This window comes from Dendrobates tinctorius, unplaced genomic scaffold, assembly GCF_039654945.1.
Source record: "Dendrobates tinctorius isolate UK_male_01 unplaced genomic scaffold, ASM3965494v1 ptg000184l, whole genome shotgun sequence".
Classification (NCBI taxonomy): Eukaryota; Metazoa; Chordata; class Amphibia; order Anura; family Dendrobatidae; genus Dendrobates; species Dendrobates tinctorius.
The window spans coordinates 233,423-256,777 of NW_027361851.1; the positions used below are offsets into that span (position 1 = coordinate 233,423).

Below are 23,355 nucleotides of genomic sequence, written 5' to 3' on the forward strand. Positions count from 1 at the left end.
ATGCCTGTCATCAGGATTTTGCTTAGTAACCTACAGACAGTGTCAGGTCGGTGCCATTATACTGATTAAAATGATACCTTGGCTGATGAAATCCGCATATTTTCGGTTTATTTAGACATTTTTGTTTGGGGGAAAAAAAAATCTTAATCAAAATGGGAGCCGGCAGTGGTGCCTGTGCAGTAACATCTATTGCGTTCTGATAGATGCTATTGAGCAGGCACTGCTGCCATTTTGCTAGAGTAAAAAAAAAAAAATTAGGCTGCATCAAGATGGTGCTTCTGATAGATGTTACGGTGCAGGCGCTGTCGGCGCCATCTTGATGATGCCCAATTTTTTTTTTTCTCTGCAAAAATGATGGAGACAGCGCCTGCGCAGTAGCATTTATCGATGCTACTGTGCAGGCGCAGCTTTTGATTAACAACATTTTTTTTTAACAAAAGCATATGTCTACATAAAATGAAATTATGCATATTATGTACTGTATCATGTTACAGCACAGGCGCCAGCACCTTCCCGAAGAATGTGATTTTTGCTTTCAAACCAGATTATATTCAGTATGTATAATAGGGGGATCAGTGACCTGTCAGAAGCCATACACATAAATAAGCAGAGAACCACATACCCCCCCACCCCAACAGGTCGCCCCGAAGCACGAGAATATTATCAACTGAAAACAAATACAGAATAAACAACCACAAGACGGATTTCATCACAGGTATCATTTTAATCAGTAAAACGGCGCTGTCCTGACACTGTCTGTAGGTTACTGAGCACAATCCTGCCAACAGGTTCCCTTTAAGTCATAAATGGGAGTGTGTCCATATGGTGAAGAAAATTTTTCCATGGTAATTTCTTGTTTTCACTCCTTGCTATGACTTACAAATATCGATGCAAAATACTGACATGTAAAGAGAACATAGTCAAGATGGAAAAGGACAGTGTAGATGACAGAAAACAAATTGGAAAGCCATTAAATAAATACAACAGAATGTGTAATTGCAGTTAACATGGCACCTACATAAGTAAAAATATTAAAACTAAATGTTAACCCACTTTTGACTTAACCTTGCCATCGGCTGATGGTAATGTCCAATATTAAAACCATATTTTGCATTAATGTAAAGAACTAATTTGAACATTAATCACTGATCTAGAATGGATTATTTACACCAACACAAAAGTTATTGGACCTTTCACTATTTTTCTACATCAACAAAGTTTTGAAAAAAAAGTGGAAACATTAAGGCCACGTGCTCATGTTGAGTATTCTGTCAGTTTTTTACATCAGTATTTATAAGCCAAAATCAGGAGCAGAACAATCAGAGGAAAAGTATAATAGAAACACGTCACCTCTTCTACATTTATCACCCACTCCTGGTTTTAATTTACAAATATTGAGGTAAAATACTGAACGAGTGCACGTGACCTAAAGGTATCTGCTTTTCCATGATTTTACAGCTTTAGACTATTTTATAACTTGTAGCTCTTTTTCAATATATGATACATATAGTTTATGGTAAGTCTTACACATATGGTATTTTTACACTTAAAACTACCAAAGCCAAGTTTACTTATACGGCTGTTCTGTTTTTGTGCACTGGTAAGTTTGCCATTACACTGTAAGTTTACTGTTAAAGGGAACCTGTCACCAGGTTTGGCCGATACGAGTTACGGCCTCCACCTTTCAGGGCTGATAAACGGCATTCTATAAAGCTGTATATATGCCTCCAACCCAAACAGTCAAGAAAAATAACTTATTATACTTACCAGCAGGGTGGTCCGGTCCAAGGGGTGTCGCTCTTCTTGGTCTGGCACTTCCCATCTTCTTGCAATGCCATCCTCCTTCTTGGTGTGTGTGGATGACGCTTCCCTGTGTCATCCACAGAAGTCTCCTTGGCATCTCGCTCTTGAAGGCAGATTAAAGTACAGCAGTTGGCAAGCAATGGAGCTTCTCTGACCTTTCCCGGCACATGTGCACTGAATGAAGTACTTTGCTCTGCCCTCAACAGGACATAGAAGTATGCCTGTGCACAATTGCGACGCTGAGGAGACTTCTGTGAATGACGTAGGGACACGTCATCCACATGCACCAAAAAGATGGACTTCACTGCAAGAAGATGGGAGGTGCCAGACTAAGCAGAGAGACACCCCTCTGACCGGACTGCCCTGCAGGCGAGTATAAGAAGTTATTTTTCTTCTCTTACAGGTCCGATTGGGGGTTTATATACAGCATTATAGAATGCGGTATATCAGCCGTGAATAGTGGTGGCCGCGACTCATATCGGCCAAACTTGGTGACAAGTTCCCTTTAAGATACAGATGCTTTTACATGTATGTGCAATTCTTCTACAAATAGTTAATGAAAAACATTCCCCTTCCATAATGGTTCTGCAGACAGTATGGGTGCTTCAGACTTAGTATACATACACAAATAAATAAATTAACTGAATAAGTTCTTTAGAAATACAGGCCTGGAGAAAGGCCAGCAGTACTCATTAGGCACAGGTCCTTTCACATTGCATTCAAAGAAGGAGAACATGGGGAACCAGATTCGTGCCCGTCGGCTTTGTTGGTAAGCACGTGTATTTGCCAAAGTGTGGTAATAGAGGAAGAGTCTTGTGGTGATATAAAATGCAATGAAGACGTCAATGGAATAATGTTCATGGGCAGCCAAGATGAAGAAAATGCCAAATAGGTTGAGGACCCAGGAAAGTGTATGCAAGAAGTTCCAGTTCCGAGGACTGTCTAAAATAAAAAAGATTGCTAATTATACTCAAGAACATTCTCTTAACGCCACCATACATTTTGATTCTGAGTTAATTAATATAGGCAACGCTGCAGAATAAAAGCTCAGCAATACAGAATACAGCAATGTAAACACATGAACAGATTAAAGAGGTTTTCCCAGCTGCAGTTTGTTAAAAATACAATAATGAAAAACTGTGTTGTACTTCCCCTCCCAGGGTTCAGCGCCAAGTCTTTACCACTGCTCCCCATGTCTGGTATTTGCATCACTGACACATTCTATGAGATAGACAGCTCATGCCACCCACTCAGGCTCTGACTGATTCTAGGCAGTGCTGCTGTCATGACTTCAACACTGCAGAGAGAGGCAAAGACTCAATGCTGGACAAAGGGAGAGTGAGTAAAGAAATGCGATTTTTCTTTTTTAAATAAACTGTAGCTCGTAGCAAGGGGTTTTAAAAACCAAAAAACTAGCTTAAAAAGGAATCTGGACCCATAGAGATATAGTAGTAGTTAGGGACAGTCAGGGGACCTGACACATGTTCTCCTATTTAGGGAATCTGCCAGCAATTTTTGCTTCCTCTTCTGAGAGTAGCCGATGTAGACAGAGAAGCTAAATCCAACTACCGTATGTATCACTAAGCAAAGGTAACCCTGCCCACGCCAGTGAGGTGCCTATCACACAAGAGGGTGAGTGGGACCAGGGCTCAATCAGCAATGAAAACCAACTGGTGCTAAAACAATCATTGTAAGCAAACAAAATGTAAGAGAAACATTGCCGAAATCTGCGTTTTAACCCCTACCTAATGCAGTCTTCAGATTACATAGCAAACACCTGCTGACAGATTCCCTTTAAGCTCTGATAGGTGTCTAAGAAGGTGAGGTGACCAGTGAGGTCAGGAACAATGACATCAACTTATCTTCCTATACCATCCTGCAAAAAGTTCAGGCTAAAGGCATTGTATGTAACCAAAAATGGAGCCAATGAAAATTACAGCTTATCCAAGCAAAAACTAAAGCACAGCCACACACAGATCTGTCTACAGAAACATATGTCAGCATATTTGTAGAATTTTTTTATGCTGACGTCTTGTATGACCTGCTGATATTGTGTGCTTTCATACTTTCTGCATCTTTTCCAACAAGCAGTCACGGCTTTGGTGAAAAAAAAGGCATGACTTTGTGGAAGGAGTGTAGCTAACATATGCAAAAAAATACACCTACATTTGTGTGTAAATGTATGCCTTTAAAGTAAGCCAACAAACAGGTAGGATAAACTAAGATTAGACAGTCATTAGGTGTCCCAAATGTATCAAACAGCTTGAAAACACTGAAAACTGATCAGTTTTAAGACTCAGTCCAATAGCAAATCATAATGCATTCCATATGCAGATGACAAAAATTGAATGCTGCTTTTGTGTAAGCAGTGGGTATGTTCCACCTTTAGATATACAGTACATATCTCTACCATGGCTTGCAAAAGCATTCACCCACCTTGGCATTTTCCATGTTTTGCTACCTCACAACCTGGAATTTCACTAATTTTTTTTTAGGGTTTTCATCAGTTCATGTAAAGAACATGCCTACAACTGGAAGCAAATAACAAATAGGACAAAATAACTGAAAACTGCAGTGTGCTTTACTATTCACCCCCCCCCTAAAGTCAGTACTTTGTGAGGTCTCTTTTTTGCAGCACTTATAGCTGCAAGTCACTTTGGATAAGTCTCTATGAGCTTTCCACATCTTGCCACTGAGATTTTTACCCATTCCTCAAGGCAAATCTGCTCCAGCTCCTTAAAGTTAGATGGTTTCCTCTGGTGAACAGCAATCTTCAAGTCTGACCATAGATTCTCAATTGGATTAAAGTCTGGGCTTTAACTAGAGCACTCCAAAACATTTACATATTTCTCCTTAAACCACTCAAGTGTTGCTTTAGAAATATGATTTGGGTCACTGTCTTGTTGGAAGATCAACCTCCATTCCAGTCTTAAATCACTGATGGACAAACAGGTTTTTCTCAAGAATATCCCTGTATTTCGCACAATCCATATTCCCCTTCGACTCAAGACCATTTTTCCTGTCCCTGCACACCATGATGCTGCCACCACCATGTTTCACTGTGGGGAAAGGTGTTCTTGGGGTGATGAGCTGTGTTGGTTTGGCAAAAGACAGCGTTTACTTTTTGGTGACCAAAAAGTTTAATTTTAATCTCATCTGACTATAGCACCTTCCTCCATATTTTTGTGGAGTCTCCCACATGTCTTTTAGAAAACTCAAAATGAGCCTTACAATTTTTGTGTGTAAGTAAAGGTTATGGAGTGTACAGCTAAGTGTGGTTGTGTCGACAGATACTCCAGTCTCAGCTTGGGAACTAGGCAGCTACTGCAGGGTTACCTTTGTCTCTGCTTCCTCTCCGATTAATGTTCTCATTGCCTGAGAGTTTTGGTGGTCGGCCCTCACTTTCCAGGTTTGTTGTGGTACCATATTCTTTTTATTTGATAATGGATTTGATGGTACTCCAGGGGATCGTCAGAGATCGGGATATTTATTTTTTTAAACCAAACCCAGACTAACAACTAGATCTCCTTGGTCTTCATGGTGTTGTTTGGTTAGTGGTGCCCTTTGCTATTGGTGTGCAGCCTATGCAGCTTTTCAGAAAGGTGTGTTTATATTGGCAGACCAAGTGATACCTAGACTGCATACAGGTGGACATCCCTTCACTAAGCCTGTGACTTAAGAAGGTAATTGCTTGCACCAGACATTTTTAAGGGCTTCATAGCAAAAGGGGTGACTATACATACCAATCTTTAGTTATTAGATCCCATAAATTTAATTTATGCTTATATTTTTCTCACTTCACTAAAACTATTTAGTGCTGGTGCATCACACACAAATCAGATTCCAAAAATATTTGAACACATGTTGTACTGTAGCTAAATACGTAAAAAGCCAAAAGGGTACCTACTTTCGCAAGCCACTGTATATCTTTAGTTTTTTCCAATGTTTTATTTATTACGGAAAAGACATGTGCATTTATAAGTGGTACGGTAAAGGTCAAACATTAGTTGTGAAAATAAACAGGATTAAAGGTGCTTAATGAAGACGAACTAGGAGCTATGCTAAAGAGCAACCCTTTAATACAACCAAGAGATTGCTTAACAACATGAGCACTGTATGGCATAACAGAAAGTTTTCCTCATTACTCATGTTAAAGGTGGTCGTTAGATATACAAAAGAAAAATAACACTTGAGAAAAGGGGAGCGTAAGGGGACCTAGTAGAACAACTTGAGGGTGAGGGCAAGTGGTACTGGAATATGGGTGTAGATGGGGGAAGGAAGGGCTTATATTTCACCTACTGTAACTTATGGTTTGGTAGTGAAGTACTCATTTTGTTCATTCCGGGTAACATACAGTAGAAACTATCACATAGTCGAGCAGTAGTTGAGGTAAGTCCCTGACCTAGCCCACTATGCGAGCTTGACCGTCAGGGAAACAAGCTGGTGGACTAGTTAACCCCTTTCTGACATCAGACGTACTATCCCGTCCATGGGACCCTATGCCCATGGACAGGAGAGTACGTCTAGCGCGATCAGCTGCGCTCACGGGGGGAGCGCAGCTGATCGCGGCCGGGTGTCAGCTGATTGTCACAGCTGACACTCGGCACTGTGTGTCAGGGGCGGTCACGGACCGCCCCGACACGTTAACCCCTTGCACACCGCGATCAAACACGATCGCGGTGTATCGGGGGTTAAAAGGAAGCATCGGCAGGGAGGGGGCTCCCTCCGTGCTTCCCTGAGCCCCCCACAGCAGCGCAATGTGCAGCGCTGCTGCGGGGGCTCCATCCCTGCAGGTCCCCGAATCCAAGATGGCGACAGGGACCTTCGGGGGCCTGCAGGGTGCTGGCTTCCTCAGTGCCTGCAAAGCGCAGGCATGAGGAAGTCTGCGTCTATGCCTGTGACAGATCGCTCATCTGTCACAGTGATCATCTGTCACAGTGATCTGTGATGTGACAGATCAGCGATCTGTCACAGGACAGTGATGTCCCCCCTGGGACAACCTAATAAAGTTAAAAAAAAAGTGTAAAAACAATTAAAAAAAACAAAAACAATAAAAGTACACATATTTGGTATCGCCGCGTCCATAACGACTCGCCCTATAAAACGGTCCCATTAGTTAACCCCTTTAGCGAACCCCTTAAAAAATAAAAATAAAAAAAGAAGCAAATAATGATTTATTATCATACCGCTAAACAAAAAGTGCAATAACGCGCGATCAAAAAGACGCATATAAATATCCATGGTACCGCTGAAAACGTCATCTTGTCCCGCAAAAAACGAGCCTCCACACAGCATCATCAGCGAAAAAATAAAAAAGTTATAGCTCGCAGAATAAAGCGATGCAAAAATAATTATTTTTTATATAAAATTGTTTTCATTGCATAAAAGCGCCAAAACATAAAAAAACGACATAAGAGGTATCGCTGTAACCGTACTGACCTGAAGAATAAAACCACCATATCAATTTTACCGCACTCGGAACGGTGTAACGCACCCCTCCAAAAGAAATTCTTGAAATGCTGGCTTTCGTTGATTCTGCGTCCCAAAAATCGGAATAAAAAGCGATCAAAAAATTTCACAGGCGCGAACATGATACCAATAAAAGCGTCAACTCATCCCGCAAAAAATAAGACCTCACATGACTCTCTGGGTCAAAATACGGAAAAATTATAGGTCTCAAAATGTGGTGATGCAAAAACTATTTTTACAATAAAAAGCGTCTTTTAGTGTGCGACAGCTGCTAAAAATAAAAACCCGCCATAAATAGTAAATCAAACCCCCCCGTTATCACCCCCCTTAGTTAGGGAAAAATAATAAAATTAAAAAAAAAATGTATTTATTTCCATTTTCCCGTTAGGGTTAGGGCTAGGGCTGAGATTAGGGTTAGGGGAGTGTTGGGGTTAGGGTTGGAGTTGGAATTGGGGAGTTTCCACTGTTTGGGCACATCAGGTGCTCTACAAACGCAACATGGCGTCTGATCTCAATTCCAGCCAATTCTGCATTGAAAAAGTCAAATGGCGCTGCTTCCCTTCCTACCTCTGTCATGCGCCCAAACAGTGGTGGGGTATCAGCCTACTCAGGACAAATTGCAAAACAACTTTTGGGGTCCAATTTCTCCTGTTACCCTTAGGAAAATAAAAAATTGGGGGCAAAAATATCATTTTTGTGGAAAAAAATATGATTTTTTTATTTTCACGCCCGGACGTTATAAACTTCTGTGAAGCACTTGGGTGTTCAAAGTGCTCACCACACATCTAGGTAAGTTCCGTGGGGGGGGGGGGGTCTGGTTCCCAAAATGGGGTCACTTGTGGGGAGTTTCAACAGTTTAGGCACATCAGAGGCTCTCCAAACGCGACATGACACCCGCAAACCATTCCATCAAAGTCTGCATTCCAAAACGTCACTACTTCCCTTCCGAGCCCTGACGTGTGCCCATGCAGTAGTTTTCTCCCACATATGAGGTATCAGCGTACTCAGGACAAATTGGACAACAACTGTTGGGGTCCAATTTCTCCTGTTACCCTTGGGAAAATAAAAAAATTGGGGACTGAAAGATCATGTTTGTGGGAAAAAATATGATTTTTTAATTTTCACGCCCGGGCGTTATAAACTTCTGTGAAGCACTGGGAGGTTCAAAGTGCTCAACACACATCTAGATCCTTAGGTGGTCTAGTTTCCAAAATGGGGTCACTTGTGGGGGGTTTCCACTGTTTGGGTACATCAGGAGCTCTCCAAAGGCAACATGACACCAGCAGACCATTCCATCAAGGTCTGCATTCCAAAACGTTACTACTTCCCTTCCGAGCCCCGACGTGTGTGGGTCTAGTTTCCAAAATGGTGTCATTTGTGGGGGGTTTGCACTGTTTTGGTACATGAGGGGCTTTCAAAAAGCTACATGGTGTCCGATCTCACTTCCAGCCAAAAAAGTCAAATGGCGGTGCTTCCCTTCCGAGCTCTGCCATGCGCCCAAATAGTTGTTTACACCCACATATGGGGTATCAGCGTACTCAGGACAAATTGCACAATAACTTTTACGGTCCTGTTACCCTTGGGAAAATAAAAATTGGGGGTGAAAAGATCATTTTTGTGGAAAAGTGATTTTTTTAATTGTACGGCTGTTCATTTATAAACTTCTATGAAAATAAGGATGAGTGACCTCATGGAGATCAACATCCAACACTGCGGAGACACCATCACATGTTTCTCAACGCAGTGATTCTAGAGCAATGCCCCCATCCCTTATGGGATATATGCAAAAACATGTAAATCAATCAGCCGCGGAGACACCATCACGTTTCTCAACGCAAGCAATGACTAGCCAGGTCTTTCACCGGGAAGGAACAGCCACACTGATGAGGGGCAATACCCCGAAACAGCTGTCTGTGGATGGATACCATGTTTTGGCATAGGTGGTTTCCTTCATTGGAGACTGCCCTTCCCGTGGTTGTTCCTTCCCGGTGAAAGACCTGGCTAGTCATTGCTTGCGTTGAGAAACATGTGATGGTGTCTCCGCGGCTGATTGCTTTACATGTTTTTGCATATTTCCCATAAGGGATGGGGGCATTGCTCTAGAATCCCTGCGTTGAGAAACATGTGATGGTGTCTCCGCAGTGTTGGATGTTGATCTCCATGAGGTCACTCATCCTCATTTTCATAGTCTTTTACTAGGCATTGCTCCTACTAGCCAGTTTCCTACTCCACACTGATGAGGGGCAATACTCCGAAACAGCTGTCTGTGGATGGATACCATGTTTTGGCATAGGTGGTTTCCTTCATTGGAGACTGCCCTTCCCGTGGTTGTTCCTTCCCGGTGAAAGACCTGGCTAGTCATTGCTTGCGTTGAGAAACATGTGATGGTGTCTCCGCGGCTGATTGATTTACATTTATAAACTTCTGTGAAGCCCTTGGGGGTTCAAAGTTCTCACCACATATCTATATAAGTTCCTTGGGGGGTCTAGTTTCCAAAATGGGGTCACTTGTAGGGGGTGTACACTGTTTAGGTACATTAGTGGCTCTCCAAACGTGACATGGCGTCCGATCTGAATTCCAGCCAATTTTGCATTGAAAAAGTCAAACGGCGCTCCTTCCCTTCTGAGCTCTGTCATGCGCCGAAACAGTGGTTCCCCCCCACATATCAGGTATCAGCGTACTCAGGACAAATTGCACAATAACTTTTGCAGTCTAATTTCTCCTGTTACCCTTGGTAAAATAAAAAAAATTGGACCTGAAGTAATTTTTTTTGTGAAAAAAAGTTAAATGTTCAAGAATTTTTTGAATGTTTAAAAAAAAAATGAAGCACCTGAAGGGTTAATAAACTTCTTGAATGTGGTTTTTTTTTTTTTATCATAAAGGTTTTTATTGAGTTTTCAGAAAAAATACAAACTTCTCATACAAAAACATCAAGAACAGGAGCAATGAGTAGCAAGAGGTGGAATAACCTCGAGCCATTATTAGAATATCAATCTGGGACATTAAATACCCCTTCCAACAACAACTTGAACATAGAAGCGGGGAGAGGGGGGAGGGGGAAGGGGAAGCAGCTCTACATGCATGGCATTCTTAGGCACAATCAATTTATTTATGGTGTAGGTGTCTGTATCTGGGGGAGGGCCGTTGCATAAAGGGAAGTGGCCCACGGATGCCATTGTTTAAGTCTCACCGTTCTCTTCTCTAGATTGGGGGTCAAGTTGGTTTCGTATAGCCAGTGTAGGTTGGTCCTCTCAATTAGTTCTGTTTTTGTAGGGGGGCTCACCGACCTCCACTTGTATGCCACACAGTACCTGCCGGCTATGAGAATGTGAGAAATGATATTTTTTAAAAGATCCGGGATCCCATCTAGGCCAATGTGTAGCACCGCTAAGGTTGGGTTTGGGGAAAGACGGAGACTAGTAACCTCATGGATTAGATTGAACACCTCCTGCCAGAAGTTAGATAACTTAGGGCAAAACCACCACATATGACACAAGGTGCCCCTGTGGTTGCATCCCCTCCAGCACAAAGGTGACATATGTGGGGAAAAAGAAGCCAGTTTAGTAGGGGAGTTGTACCACCGCAGATGAACCTTTTTTAATTGCTCTATGTGATTGAGACATGAAGAGAATTTGTGGATCCATTTTGAGGCCGCGAACCATTCTTGCGACGGAAGCTGAGAGGCTAGACCTTTTTCCCATTTATTGAATGTGGTTTTGAGCACCTTGAGGGGTGCAGTTTTTAGAATGGTGTCACTTTTGGGGATTTTCTATCATATAGACCCCTCAAAGTGACTTCAAATGTGATGCGGTCCCTAAAAATAAAATGGTGTTGCAAAAATGAGAAAATCGCTGGTTAACTTTTAACCCTTATAACTTCCTAACAAAAAAAAAAATGTTGGTTCCAAAATTGTGCTGATGTAAAGTAAACATGTGGGAAATGTTACTTATTAAGTTTTTTGTGTGCCGTATCTCTGTGATTTAAGGGCATAAAAATTGGAAAATTTTCAAAATTTTCGCCAAATTTCCGGTTTTTTTCACAAATAAACGCAAGTTATACGAAAGAAATTTTACCACTAACATGAAGTACAATATGTCACTAGAAAACAATGTCAGAATCACCGGGATCCATGGAAGCGTTTCAGAGTTATTACCTCATAAAAGGAGGGTGGTCAGAATTGTAAAAATTGGCCCGGTCATGAACGTGCAAACCAGCCTTGGGGGTAAAGGGGTTAAAGAATATTAAATATATTGTCTGTTTTATCACTGAGACCATCACATTTTTTTGTGCACTTTTTTTTGTATTTACATTTATTCTAATAAACATACTTTTTAAGGGTTATACGTTCATACTTGCAATCCCTTATTATTATTATATACTTCCTAGTATGGCCCTTCATAAAGACTCGGGGTTTATTTAGTGGTTACAGTATCCAACGGATTTGTTTCTTATTAGGGGTGTATAAACTGCCCAGTGTTACCATGGACCCTGCCAGGAAGCCTTTCACAAATATATAGCGTCCTTCCAGATCGACAAGAGATTCGTAGAGTAGAAAGTGGATGTCTTTAGTGAAAGCAACTGACACCCCTCTGAGGAGAGGTAGCCTGGTACCACTGGTTATAATATGCTTTCCCAAAAGAGGGGCGTTTATCTGCCTGGAAGTGGGCTTCTTGGAGCAACAGTATGTAAATACTTTTCTTCCCAAATCTGGTCAGCGTCTGCGTTCTTGGAATAGGAGAGATAAGACCACGGACATTGAAATGATCTACCTGAAATTTGTGTTTAGACTCCATGATTAGTGGGATGGTGTGAATATTGTCTGCCGTGTGAGGTGACTAGTTTGGGCCAGTACGGAGTAGAGGAAAGGAGAGAGGAAAGTGGTGTGATATTTGAAACATGTAAAACATATTCAGTTTGCAGTAACATATATTGTCTTATGTTAGGTGTGTTCATAAACATAACAGGCAAATATGTGGGCATATGAGGATCGAAATGAGTGGTAAAGGCATGAGCACTTCTGTGTCGAAACTGCTCTAGCCAAAACAAATTCCAACAGGGCATCCACACAACAGGTACAACGGGTATAGCAACCTTCCCCAAAACTCACAGGTAGGTGGTTCAACTAAGGCCTGTTTCACACATCAGTTTTTGTCCATCAGTCAAAATCCGCCATTTTTTTTGGCGGATCCGTTTTTTTCCCATTGAGTTGCATTACCGGCAGATCTTGACGGATGGCCATCCGTTGGATCCGTTTTTTTGCGGATCCGCCAAAATTTTGACATCCGCCGACATGCCCGAACGGAGCATGTAACGTTTTTTCGGGCAGCAGGATCCGCACTTCTCATTGTGCATGCCCGAAAGACTTCACTCAGCCGGAAATTTAACCCTAAACTCTGTTCTGGCAGCTGGAAAATCACTCTCTCTCCTTCCCCAGGCAGCGGTTCCTTTAAAATTCTTCCTTTCACGGATCCGTTAAAATAACGGTCCAGTGACAAACATTGTGGTCAGTTCAGGAACGGATCCGCTATCTGCCATTTTAGCGGATTTTGACTGAACACTAAAACTGATGTGTGAAACAGGCCTAACCCCGGAACTCCCAAGGATGAGTCTGATCCTGAGAGGAAACAGCTCCCCGCAGCCTCTCAGGATGGGGGCCTGCCCCCCCCACCAAATAGCCCTGCTGGGGAAGAAGAGAATAAAAACAAAAAATAGAATTAGAAGAAGCGGTAATTCAGTTTCTAATAACCCATCACGACAGCACACCGGAAGATGTTAACCTTTTCCTAATAGGGACAGGAAATACCAAAGAGGTTATATAACCCCTCCCACATCCTCACCTCTGTGTTATTATAAAGGACCATAGGAGTATGAATGCTTCTAATTAGATTTTCTCCTTATTCAAGTAATGCAGAATTAATAAGCAAAAGGGAGGGAATTACCCGTGTTGTCATGGTGGGTTATTAGAAACCGAATTACCAGTAAGTCTAAATTTTATTTTGTCGAATAACCCCCCACCACAGCACACCGAAGCAGTACCCAAGAGTAATGTTAGGAAGGAATAATAGCCTGGAGACTTTTCTCGCAAAGTCTAAGTCTTTAATCGACATCAGGTCTAGCATGTAATGCTTGGAAAATGTATGGACCGAAGACCAGGTAACAGCTCTGCTTATCTGCTCAATGGAAGCACGGTCTTTCTCGGCCCAGGAGACAGAGCTCTGGTAGAGTGAGCCATAGAATCATAGACTCGTGGAGTTGGAAGGGACCTCTTGGGCCATCTGGTCAAACCCCCTGCTCAAAGCAAGATTCACTATATCATCCCAGACAGATGTCTGTCCAGCCTCTATTTGAAAACTTCTATTGAAGGAGAACTCACCACCGCTCGTGGCAGCCTGTTCCACACATTGATCACTCTATCAAAAAGTTTTTTCTAATATCTAATCTGTCTCTCCTCCCATTCAGGTTTTATCCCATTGCTTCTAGTCTTTCCATGTGCAAATGAGAATAAAGATGATCCTTCTGCAATGTGACAGCCCTTGAGATATTTGTAGACAGCTATTAAGTCTCCTCTCAGTCTTCTCTTTTGCAAGCTAAACATTCCCAAATCCTGCAAGCTTTCCTTATAAGACAGGGTTTGCAAACCGGTCACCATTCTGGTCACTCTTTTCTGAACTTGCTCCAGTTTGTTGATGTCTTTTTTAAAATGTGGCGCCCAAAACTGGACACAGTATTCCAGATGAGGTCTGACCAAAGAGGAGTAGAGGGCAATAATGACTTCACGTGATCTAGACTGTATGCTCCTGTTAATACATCCTAGAATTGCAGTCCGTTAACGCTGCCATTCAACCCCATTGTCGGGCGCATCGCGACGCATGCCGTAAAGCGGCACGCGTTCGCGATGTGCCGTCATTCACTGACGGAGCCTCGGATGCGGGCTGCAGCGTCTGAGGCTCCGTCACGGCTAGCGCAGATGAATCATCTGTGCTAGCACAGATGATTTATCTGCGCTAGCGGGTATAGCATAACGCGATCGCGTTATGCTATACCGTTAACGCAGCCCGTCAACACTATGCGTTGAACTTAACGTAATTGTGGAACTCTGAGACCACTTTAGATAAGAATGATGGGTCTAGCCCCAAAATAAGCCAAACTCATGTAGGGCTCATTAATTGAGAGAGCCTGTAACTCACCCACTCTCCTGGTTGTAGTTAAAGCTACAAGAAAACTGTTTTCCAGGAGAGTCTGTCCAAAACTATAGATAAGGGCTCAAAAGGGTGGAAGTGTGAGCTCTTTTAGGACAATATTGATGTCCCAGGAAGGGACTACATTTGTAATCCTAGGAAATAGGCGTGATGCTGCTGTCAAATCTTTTTACCCATTGGTGGTCGGCTAGCGTCTGGTCGAAGTAGGAACATAGAGGCGCCACCTGGACTTTGAGGATACAAGGTTTGAGACCCTTCTCTAGACCTTCTTGCAGGAATTCCAGGATCCATGCGCTATATGGTTAGTGCAGGTCAGGTTATTTGGGTGCACTCCATGAGATGAAGGTTTTCCATATCTTCTGGTATATGGCATTTGTCATTGATTTCCTGCTTTTCTATAGCGTTCTAATAACTCTCTCCGACAAAACTCTAGTCTTCAAGATTGAGAACTTAGAAGCCAGGCAGTCATATGCAGCTTCTTGGGATCCACATCATGAATTGGTCCATAGTGAAGGAGGTTTCTGATCGGGGGAAGAGCTACATGTCTGTCTATTCAGGGTGCCAAACCAGCTCCTTTTGGGACAGAATGGTGCCACCAGAATCATCTTGATTTTTTTGGATCTTACTTTTTGTAGGACCCTTGGCAGGATTGGTATTGAAGGGAAGGCGTATGCCAGCTTGAATCTCCATTGGTGAGCTTTCGCATCCATAAGTAGGCAAGGATCAGCTGGATGTAGTGAAAAATATTGATCCACCCTTGCGTCCTGACCACTAGGAAAGAGTTCTACTTCCGGAAGGCCCCACCTTCTGGTCAATATCTGAAAGACTTCAGGGTCTAGACTCCACTCCCCCAGAGGAATCTTTGTTCTGCTGACAAAGTCAGCCTATATGTTGACTGATCCTTTTATGTGCAGAGAGGACAGGGAGAGATGTTCTTCGGACCAGGAGAATATTCTGGCTGAAATAGCTTTCAGGTCCTCATTTCTCGTACTTCCCTGGTGACGGAGGTGGGCTACTGTTGTCATGTTGTCAGAGTAGATCCTCACATGGGTATTCTGGATTAGGGCTATTGCGGTTCTGAGTACCTCCTCCACTGTCTTTACTCCTCTGAAGTTGGAGGACTGTTGGCTTATTTCGTCTGACCAGAGTCCCTGGAATATGTGCTGGGAAAACATGGCTCCCCATCCCTTTCAGCTGGCGTCTACTTTTATGGTGACCATGGGATTCTATGTCCAGGGGACACCTTAGTCCAAGTTTTTTTTTTATTTTAGCCATCAGGTTAACAAGGCTCTTACTCAAGGGGATATTGGGATCTTCCTGTTTAAGGGTTCTGTGGATTCATCGAAGTTTGCAAGAATATGCGTCTGCAGTGTTCTGGTATGTGCTTGGGCCCACACTACCATCTGGATGCAGGATGTCATGGCACACCTTATTGACACTACGTTCTTGCTAATTTTATTTTAAATTTTGTCATTGTTTTTTGTCTTTACTTTGTTAATAAAATTTTGTGTGTTATTATAATTGGTTCTTGTGTACATTTTTTCTGTTTGATTTTCCTCTACTGTACTGAACCCCTTACACATCCACTTTTCCTTGGCATATACTAGTAATTGTTTGCATGTCTGATTTATGCCATGTTTTATTGATCCAACCTCCCTATATCTTCCTGCTTTATAGTATCTTTATCCTTAATTTTAACAGGATCTGTTTTTAGTAAATAGATAAACATGGCTGCCGCGCTGATAACATGTGAAGACTGCTTTTTCAAGATAGATGAGCCTCCGTGCAGTATGAACAACACGTGAGAAATGGTACTTACTTCTGCGTGCCTGAAGATGCTAGTTGTCAGTTGCTCAGTCCGTTCTGTGAAGATGAAGCACTAAGGGCCCCGTCACACATAGCGACGCACCAGCGATCCCGACGAAACTACCTTGTCAGGATCGCTGGTGCATCGCTACATGATCGCTGGTGAGCTGCCAAACAGGCAGCTTCACCAGCGATCAGCACCAGCGACACATGGGTAACAAGCGACGCACGTCGCTTAGTTACTCACTGTGTACCTTAGTTACCACGCGCCGGTGCAGGGAGCTGGCAACCAAGGTACACATCGGGTTTCTAAGCGTCGCGCGCCACTTAGAAACCCGACATTTACCTTAGTTACCAGCGCGCTGATCGCTGGTCTCCCGCCTGTCACACAAGCGATGCATACTGGCCAGCGGGAGACCAGCGATCAAAAAAATGTCCTGGCTATTCCAGGACGATCAGCGATAACCGGCAGGGGGGCCGGTCGCTGGTCAGTGTCACACACAGCGATCTCGCAGTTGCGTCACAAAACTTGTGACACAGCAGCGATCTCGCTAGCGAGATCGCTATGTGTGACGGGGGCTTAAGAGGCAGTCAAATCAAATGGGGGAGCGTCCTCCCATTTTCAAGAGATCCTCCACACGCTCGTAACTGTGTTATGCGGCGGAGAGCCTTGGCCGATGGCGCCGCCGTGTAGTGGCGCAGCAAGGGGGGGGGGCGTGGTTAGTGGTGACTTAGCAACTGACAACTAGCATGTTCAGGCATGTAGAAGCGTCATTTCTCACGTTCAGTCATACTGCACGGAGGCTCATCCATCTTGAAACAGCAGTCTTCACATGTTATCAGCGCAGCAGCCACATTTGTTATCTTACCAGTTTGTTCCTCAGGCAGGGCTGCACACATCACCTACTAGGGTGCCAGCGGCAATTAACAAATTTATTTCAGGATAGCGCCAGTGTGGTATTGTACCTTCACTAGGATCGGTTTTTGCTTGGACAAAAGAGATGTTAGCCTGTGAGAGTCTAACAAAACTCCCAGAAAAGTCTTTGTTGTTGAGGGAACCATGTCTGATTTTCTTTCTGGTTCACCAACCAGCCCAGTGATGACAGGATTTGAGTTGTTACCAGTAGTTACCAGTAGGAGCCACCAGAAGAAAGTTGTCGAGGTATGGAACTATGCATATATGTTGACCTCTGATGTAGAGCATGACTTCGGACATGATCTTTGTGAAGATCCTTGGAGCCGATGATATCCCAAATGGGAGGACACTGAATTGATAATGCACTGTCTGTTCTCCCTGGACAATCGCAAACCTTAGGAATCTGCGAAAAGTTGGATGAATTTGGATGTGATAGTATGCATCCTGTAGATCGATGGGTCAAGATTTAGTCATGGCAACAGTCAGAGGTAACAATGACCTGACGGATTCCATCTTGAATCTCCAATATACTATGTATCGGGTTTAGGGGTTTCAAGTTGATTATAACCTGATTCGATCCTTTTAGTTTCCTTATCAGGAACAGATTGGAATAATGCCCTCTGTTTCTTTCCCCTTCGAGAACTATGGAGACTATCTTTCAGGATAACAGATCTTTCACTCTAGTTATCAAGGTGGATTGTAGCTTCGAAGAGGAGAGTCGTGTGGTTTTCACTTTCCTTGGAGGATATGAGGCAAATTCTATCTTTATTACTTCCCTGACTGATGTTAGAGTCCAAGGGTCTCAACAGACCTTGTACTATTGAGGAAGGAATTTTGGAGATGCAAGCCTCTACTATGTTGACGTCATGGTTTATTTTGTCGCGGAGAGTGGGGAAGAAAAAGATTTCTGCTTTTTCCCCCTTTTGGATAGCTCCAGCAACCTGACTTGCCTTTCCCTCTGTACTGAGGAGTAAGTTCTTGTGGGGGTGAAAGGGTTTCTTCCTAGTATTTCTAGGTTCCGGCAAGGTCTTCTTATCCAAAACCTTTTCTAGAAGGCCGTCAAGGGCAGGATTGAATATGTATTTCCCTTTAAAGTGGGTAGAGCATAACGTCATCGTCAAAGTTACGTTCTAGCTCCAGGATCATAGCCAGAGTGCTTGTCTTACTGAGTTTGACAATCCTGATGACCTTGCCGACACCCTTACGGATTCTGAAGTGGTGTCTGCCAGGAACCCTGTTGCCTTCTGGAGGAGAGGTAGAGAAGCCAGAATGTCTTCCCTAGGAGTACCTGTAGACAGGTGCTCTTCCAGCTGTCCTATCTACACAGATAGATACGGCGTTGGGTGTTTAATTAAGCTGCCGAGGTCTCCCATGATTTCCTTAACAGACCATCCATCTTGTGTTCCAGAGGGTCCTTCAATTGTGAGGAAACCTCAATTGGCAGTGTAGTCTTTTTGGCTACCAGCACAAGCTGGATGTCTATCTTTGGGATATCTGACCAGCATGCAGTTTTATCGTCTACGGGGAACCTGTACTTCAATTTAGTGGAAGTGGTCAGTCTTTTCTGTAGGGATTCCCTACAGACTGGGGGGGGTAGTAGTAAGGAATGCATTCCTCTTCTAGGTCATCTAGAGACTCAGAACAAACCTCTATAGACCTACATTCTGAAAAAAAAGGTGCAATGTCAAAAGCGCAATAAAAAGCAGTAAAAAATGCAATGAAAAAAAAATGCACGCAACCTAATTTACTTACCATAAATGGTACAAAAAAATCTCCAACATCAAAAACTGAACAAAAGCTCATTGTGGGAATGTAGCCTTTATATACACAGATGCAAGGGGGATAGCATACAGTTTCAAATGTTATGTGAATTTGTGCTACTACTTACATTCTGTGACAAAAAAATTCAGCATAGTGAGGACAACAGTGTGACCACTGAACATGTAGTCTCCACAAGTATGTACTCCAGTAAGCGTCATACCAAACCCACTCCATATTGCAAAGGCACGCTGAAGCTTGGCCCACATATTATCATATAGCTGAAAAGACAAGTCACAGTATTCATTAAAAAACAGAGGACATTTTTCAAGTGCTGCAAGTTTCATGCACTAAGTAGATGACCGAAAAGGAGCACATCTTTAATTTGGTACCAATTTGTGGTTATATTGCCATTTTGCATTTAGACACCTAAACATTAGGAACATGATCTGATCATACCACAGCTCCTGGGCACGTGAGGAAGGAAAAGAGTATACAGACAGGAAAGCATGGGATGATAACCTCTGGTTTCTGGAAGGAAAAACATTTCACTGCCTGTTTAAAAACTTGTTTTATCTCACAGTAAGAATCAGCTGCGATCCACTGCTGTCCTGTCTGTATACACATTTCCTTCCCCCATTCCAGGAGATGTGGTATGATCAGACCATGTTCATGCATGGTCGTAGACAAGGGCACATTTACAAGATTATCTCGGAAAATTTTTTTTTTTAACACAATCAATTGTGAAACTTATTTCTATTGTACGATCCATTAATTAAAATGTACTTTGTTCGTGGGACAACCCCTTTAAGTAACCTTTCCTTTTTATTGTTGTTTACAACACAGACATAGGTGGGCATCAGATGGGAGTGGATGGGTACTCCCTGTGGGTCCTTCTACCAATTACATCACACCATGAGATATAAAGGGGTATTCCAAACTTCAAGGTCCTATCCCAATATGTAGTAGGTGTAATAATAACAACAACAACAACAACAACAACAACATTATAATAGCAAATCCCTCCAATTAGAAATGTAGTATAGTTCTTCTGCTCCGCCATGTCTCTTTCCTCATGTGCAAATTGCAGGGCTTTAGATCCATGGTCCCGACCACTGATATAGTGACAGTTAGGGCCCCATCACACATAGCGACTCACCAGCGATCCCGACAACGATATGACCTTGTCAGAATCGCTGGTGTGTCGCTACATGATCGCTGGTGAGCTGCTAAACAGGCAGCTTCAGCAGCGATCAGGACAGCGACACGAGGGTAACAAGCGACGCTCATCGCTTAGTTACCCGCAGTGTACGTTAGATACCAGCTCGCTGGTGCAGGAAGCTGGTAACCAAGGTAAATATCGGGTTTCTAAGCGCCGCGCGGCGCTTAGAGACCCGATGTTTACCTTGGTTACCAGCTCCCTGCACCAGCGCGCTGGTATCTAACATACACATGGGTGTTATGAATGGGTCACCGAGGAGGAGAGCAGGTCCAAGCTAAGCCACAGAAAACCAGAGAGATTGGTACCTAAGCGGATTGCAGACCCCCTGATCCTATCCACACAACTAGCAGTAGCTGTGGAGCGTACCTACGATGATCCTAGACGCCTTGGCACAGCCGGAGAGCTAACTAAGCCTAAAGCAAGAAAGGGGAAATCTAAACTGCCCCAGAGCAGACCCCAAAGGAATAGATAGCCCCCAAATATATATTGTTGGTGAGACAAGATAAAAACACAAACACAGGCAGGAAAATAGACTGAGCAAATGATGGGGCCCACACTGACTAGACAGGACAGGAAAGGAAAGACACTGTCTGCAATCACGCAAAATACCCGGCAAAAAGTCCAACACGTCTGATGCAAAAAACACTGAAGTCACACGACTTCACCCCCCACTATATCAGCACTCTGGTATATTCTGAAAGCAGGGCAAAAAGAGACCAATCTAACAGGGGATAAAACAAACTAGCACAAGCAGTAACATATGGGCGGTGATTCAGCACAGCCCCAGCCGGAGCTGGCTGACCCGCACCAAGAAGAGATAGACAAAACCAGATCAAATGCAAACAGAATAGCAAATAAACCACTTAGCTTAACATGCAGGGACAGAGCTAGAGAAATCAGACCTCAGGAGGAACAGGAAGCAAATCACCAGCAGGGATAGAGGGAGTCGGCTGTCTTAAATCCCAATCATCATCATCATTATCAGGTGGCAAGCCTCTATCAATCAGATCAGCTCCTTTACCTCCAGTAACCACCACAGGGAGCCCAGAAAGAGAACTCGCAACCCCTGTGTCGATCTGACCAGCTCCACTACCTTCGGTAATAACCAGAGGGAGGCCAGAAAGCGAATTCACAACACATCGGGTTTCTAAGCGCGGCGCTCAGAAACCCGATGTTTACCTTGGTTACCAGCTCCAGCTCGCTGATCTCCCACCTGCCACACGCAGCGATGCGTGCTGGCCAGCGGGAGACCAGCGATCAAAAAATGTCCAGGCCATTCGAGGACGATCAGCGATACCCGGCAGGGGGGCCGGTTGCTGATAAGTGTCACACACTGCGATCTCGCTGGTGAGATCGCTGTGTGTGACGGGGGCTTAAGTTAGCTAGTTGCTAGAGGTTGTAACCGTGGATACCTAAGGTTGGAGGTAAAGTGGCAGGATAATACAGTCAAGCTTGTCCTGTTATATCAGCAGTATAGCCACAGCAAAGAGCTGTGGCAGTGCCGTTCTAGAGTTAAAATGAGCAAATACTTTGAGAAGGTTCATATCATGCATGATAAAATTATAGATATTATTAAAATAAATAAATGGAAGATCATACAACACAGATTAGACAGGACAAATATTCCAATACCTACCTAAATAAATCAATCAATCACTTGAACATTAATTGATTAAGGTTTATGTGTAGATTCTAAAATTGACAAAGTAGTTGCACATTACATGTATTAACAGCTAATTGATAAATGAAGAAATCCGTAGAAGTGGATAATCTAGGTTTTATTAATGGTGGATTTCAATGTTTTCCACATGAATTGTTAAATAAATGTGCCCCTTACCATAGCCTTCAGACTGATAAGTATCAGTGTGGGCATAGCAGTGACATTGGGAGATTGGAGATTAGAACAGTGCGGGTTGCCCAACATACACATGCAGACGAACAGCAGAGTGGTGAAACTCCACTGCCACTTGGTCAGTTCAATAGAAAGCCACATGCGGATCTGGGCATGGATAGATGCCGCTAGTCTGTCTGCATTAGCCTAGTGTGAAGCATCATGTAATGCACCAGCACAGAGAGCTCATACATGGCTGTTCTCGATAAGCTTACGGATTCAATCTGGTATGGAAAACAGTGTTTGTTGGCATATTATAAATTATACATACACAGAAATAGAGAACTGAGGCAATTCTAAGGCCATGTTCTCACAGCATTTTTGCCTTACATTTAGTGTGTACTATGTACTAAACTAATGTATACACTAAAAGCGTCTATTTCCAGAAGGAAGACAGAATCTGAACAGGCAATTATTCTTGTCTGGCTAATGTACCTCACGACACAAACAAGAAAGGCTGGTGTTGTTATGGTTAGATTTCAGCTTCCGGAGCGCAGAGGCTGTTGTCGTTCCATACGTGCACAATTATGTGCATAATTACCAGCAGTACTACTGAGAGGTGGCGACCATGAGCAGCGACATCACGTATTAGCAGCACAGACGAGGGCTCCTGTTCCATGTACTTCATTATCTACGATGTTTTGGATAACATGGGGTCTGAGGAGACTGCAGTAGTGCTGCTGGTGATACCGACACTGATTACTAGATGGGAGTGTAGATTATTAAAGGGAATCTGTCAGCAGTTTTTGCTACCTCATCTGAGAGCAGCCTGATGTAGGTCAAGAGAAGCTGAATCCAACCATGTATCACTTTGATTACTGGGTGCAGCCTTTCTAACACAATCAGAGCTTTCAGATTTAGCAACGAAGCAGAGCTGAGGAAGCTGCCCCTGCCCATCAGTCTCTGTCTGTATATACAATGTTTATAGATCTTGAGCTACATATCACAGGAGGGGCAGAATTGGAGGAGAAGGCATGCGCTGCTGTGTCCCAGCAATAAGCTCCTGCTGCTAAAACAATTAACGGTAAACAAAACCGTGGAGCTTGATAAGAGAGGCATCACTGAAATCTGTGTTTTAACCTCTATAGCATGAGGTCTTCAGATTATACAGGAAAAACCTGGTGACATATTCCCTTTAATGCTGGGGAGGGCACCTTTATACAGTATGTCTGCATTTTTCTCTCTTGTCATAGTGGTGAGGCTTAAATAGATATTACAATTTTGGATAAGACAGTAGTATTGATTCCTATCTAAATAGATCCCAGTAGAATAGTATTATTCTTTACTGCTG

General features: G+C 43.2%; 1 protein-coding gene across 3 annotated transcripts in view; it reads right to left on the bottom strand.

Moving 5' to 3' along the window:
- Positions 1 to 1,839: 1,839 nt before the first annotated feature.
- SAMD8 (sterile alpha motif domain containing 8) overlaps positions 1,840 to 23,355 on the bottom strand; it is a 158,883-nt gene continuing 137,367 nt past the window's right edge. For 2 of the 3 annotated variants that reach the window (XM_073552055.1, XM_073552053.1), the window contains 2 exons: positions 19,082 to 19,232; positions 1,840 to 2,745 (listed from right to left, as the gene is read on the bottom strand). In XM_073552055.1, coding sequence (XP_073408156.1) covers positions 2,441 to 2,745; positions 19,082 to 19,232 — 456 coding nt within the window. In that variant the 3' untranslated portion in view covers positions 1,840 to 2,440. The remainder of the gene's footprint in view (positions 2,746 to 19,081; positions 19,233 to 23,355) is intronic. The other variant, XM_073552054.1, reaches the window with a different exon arrangement.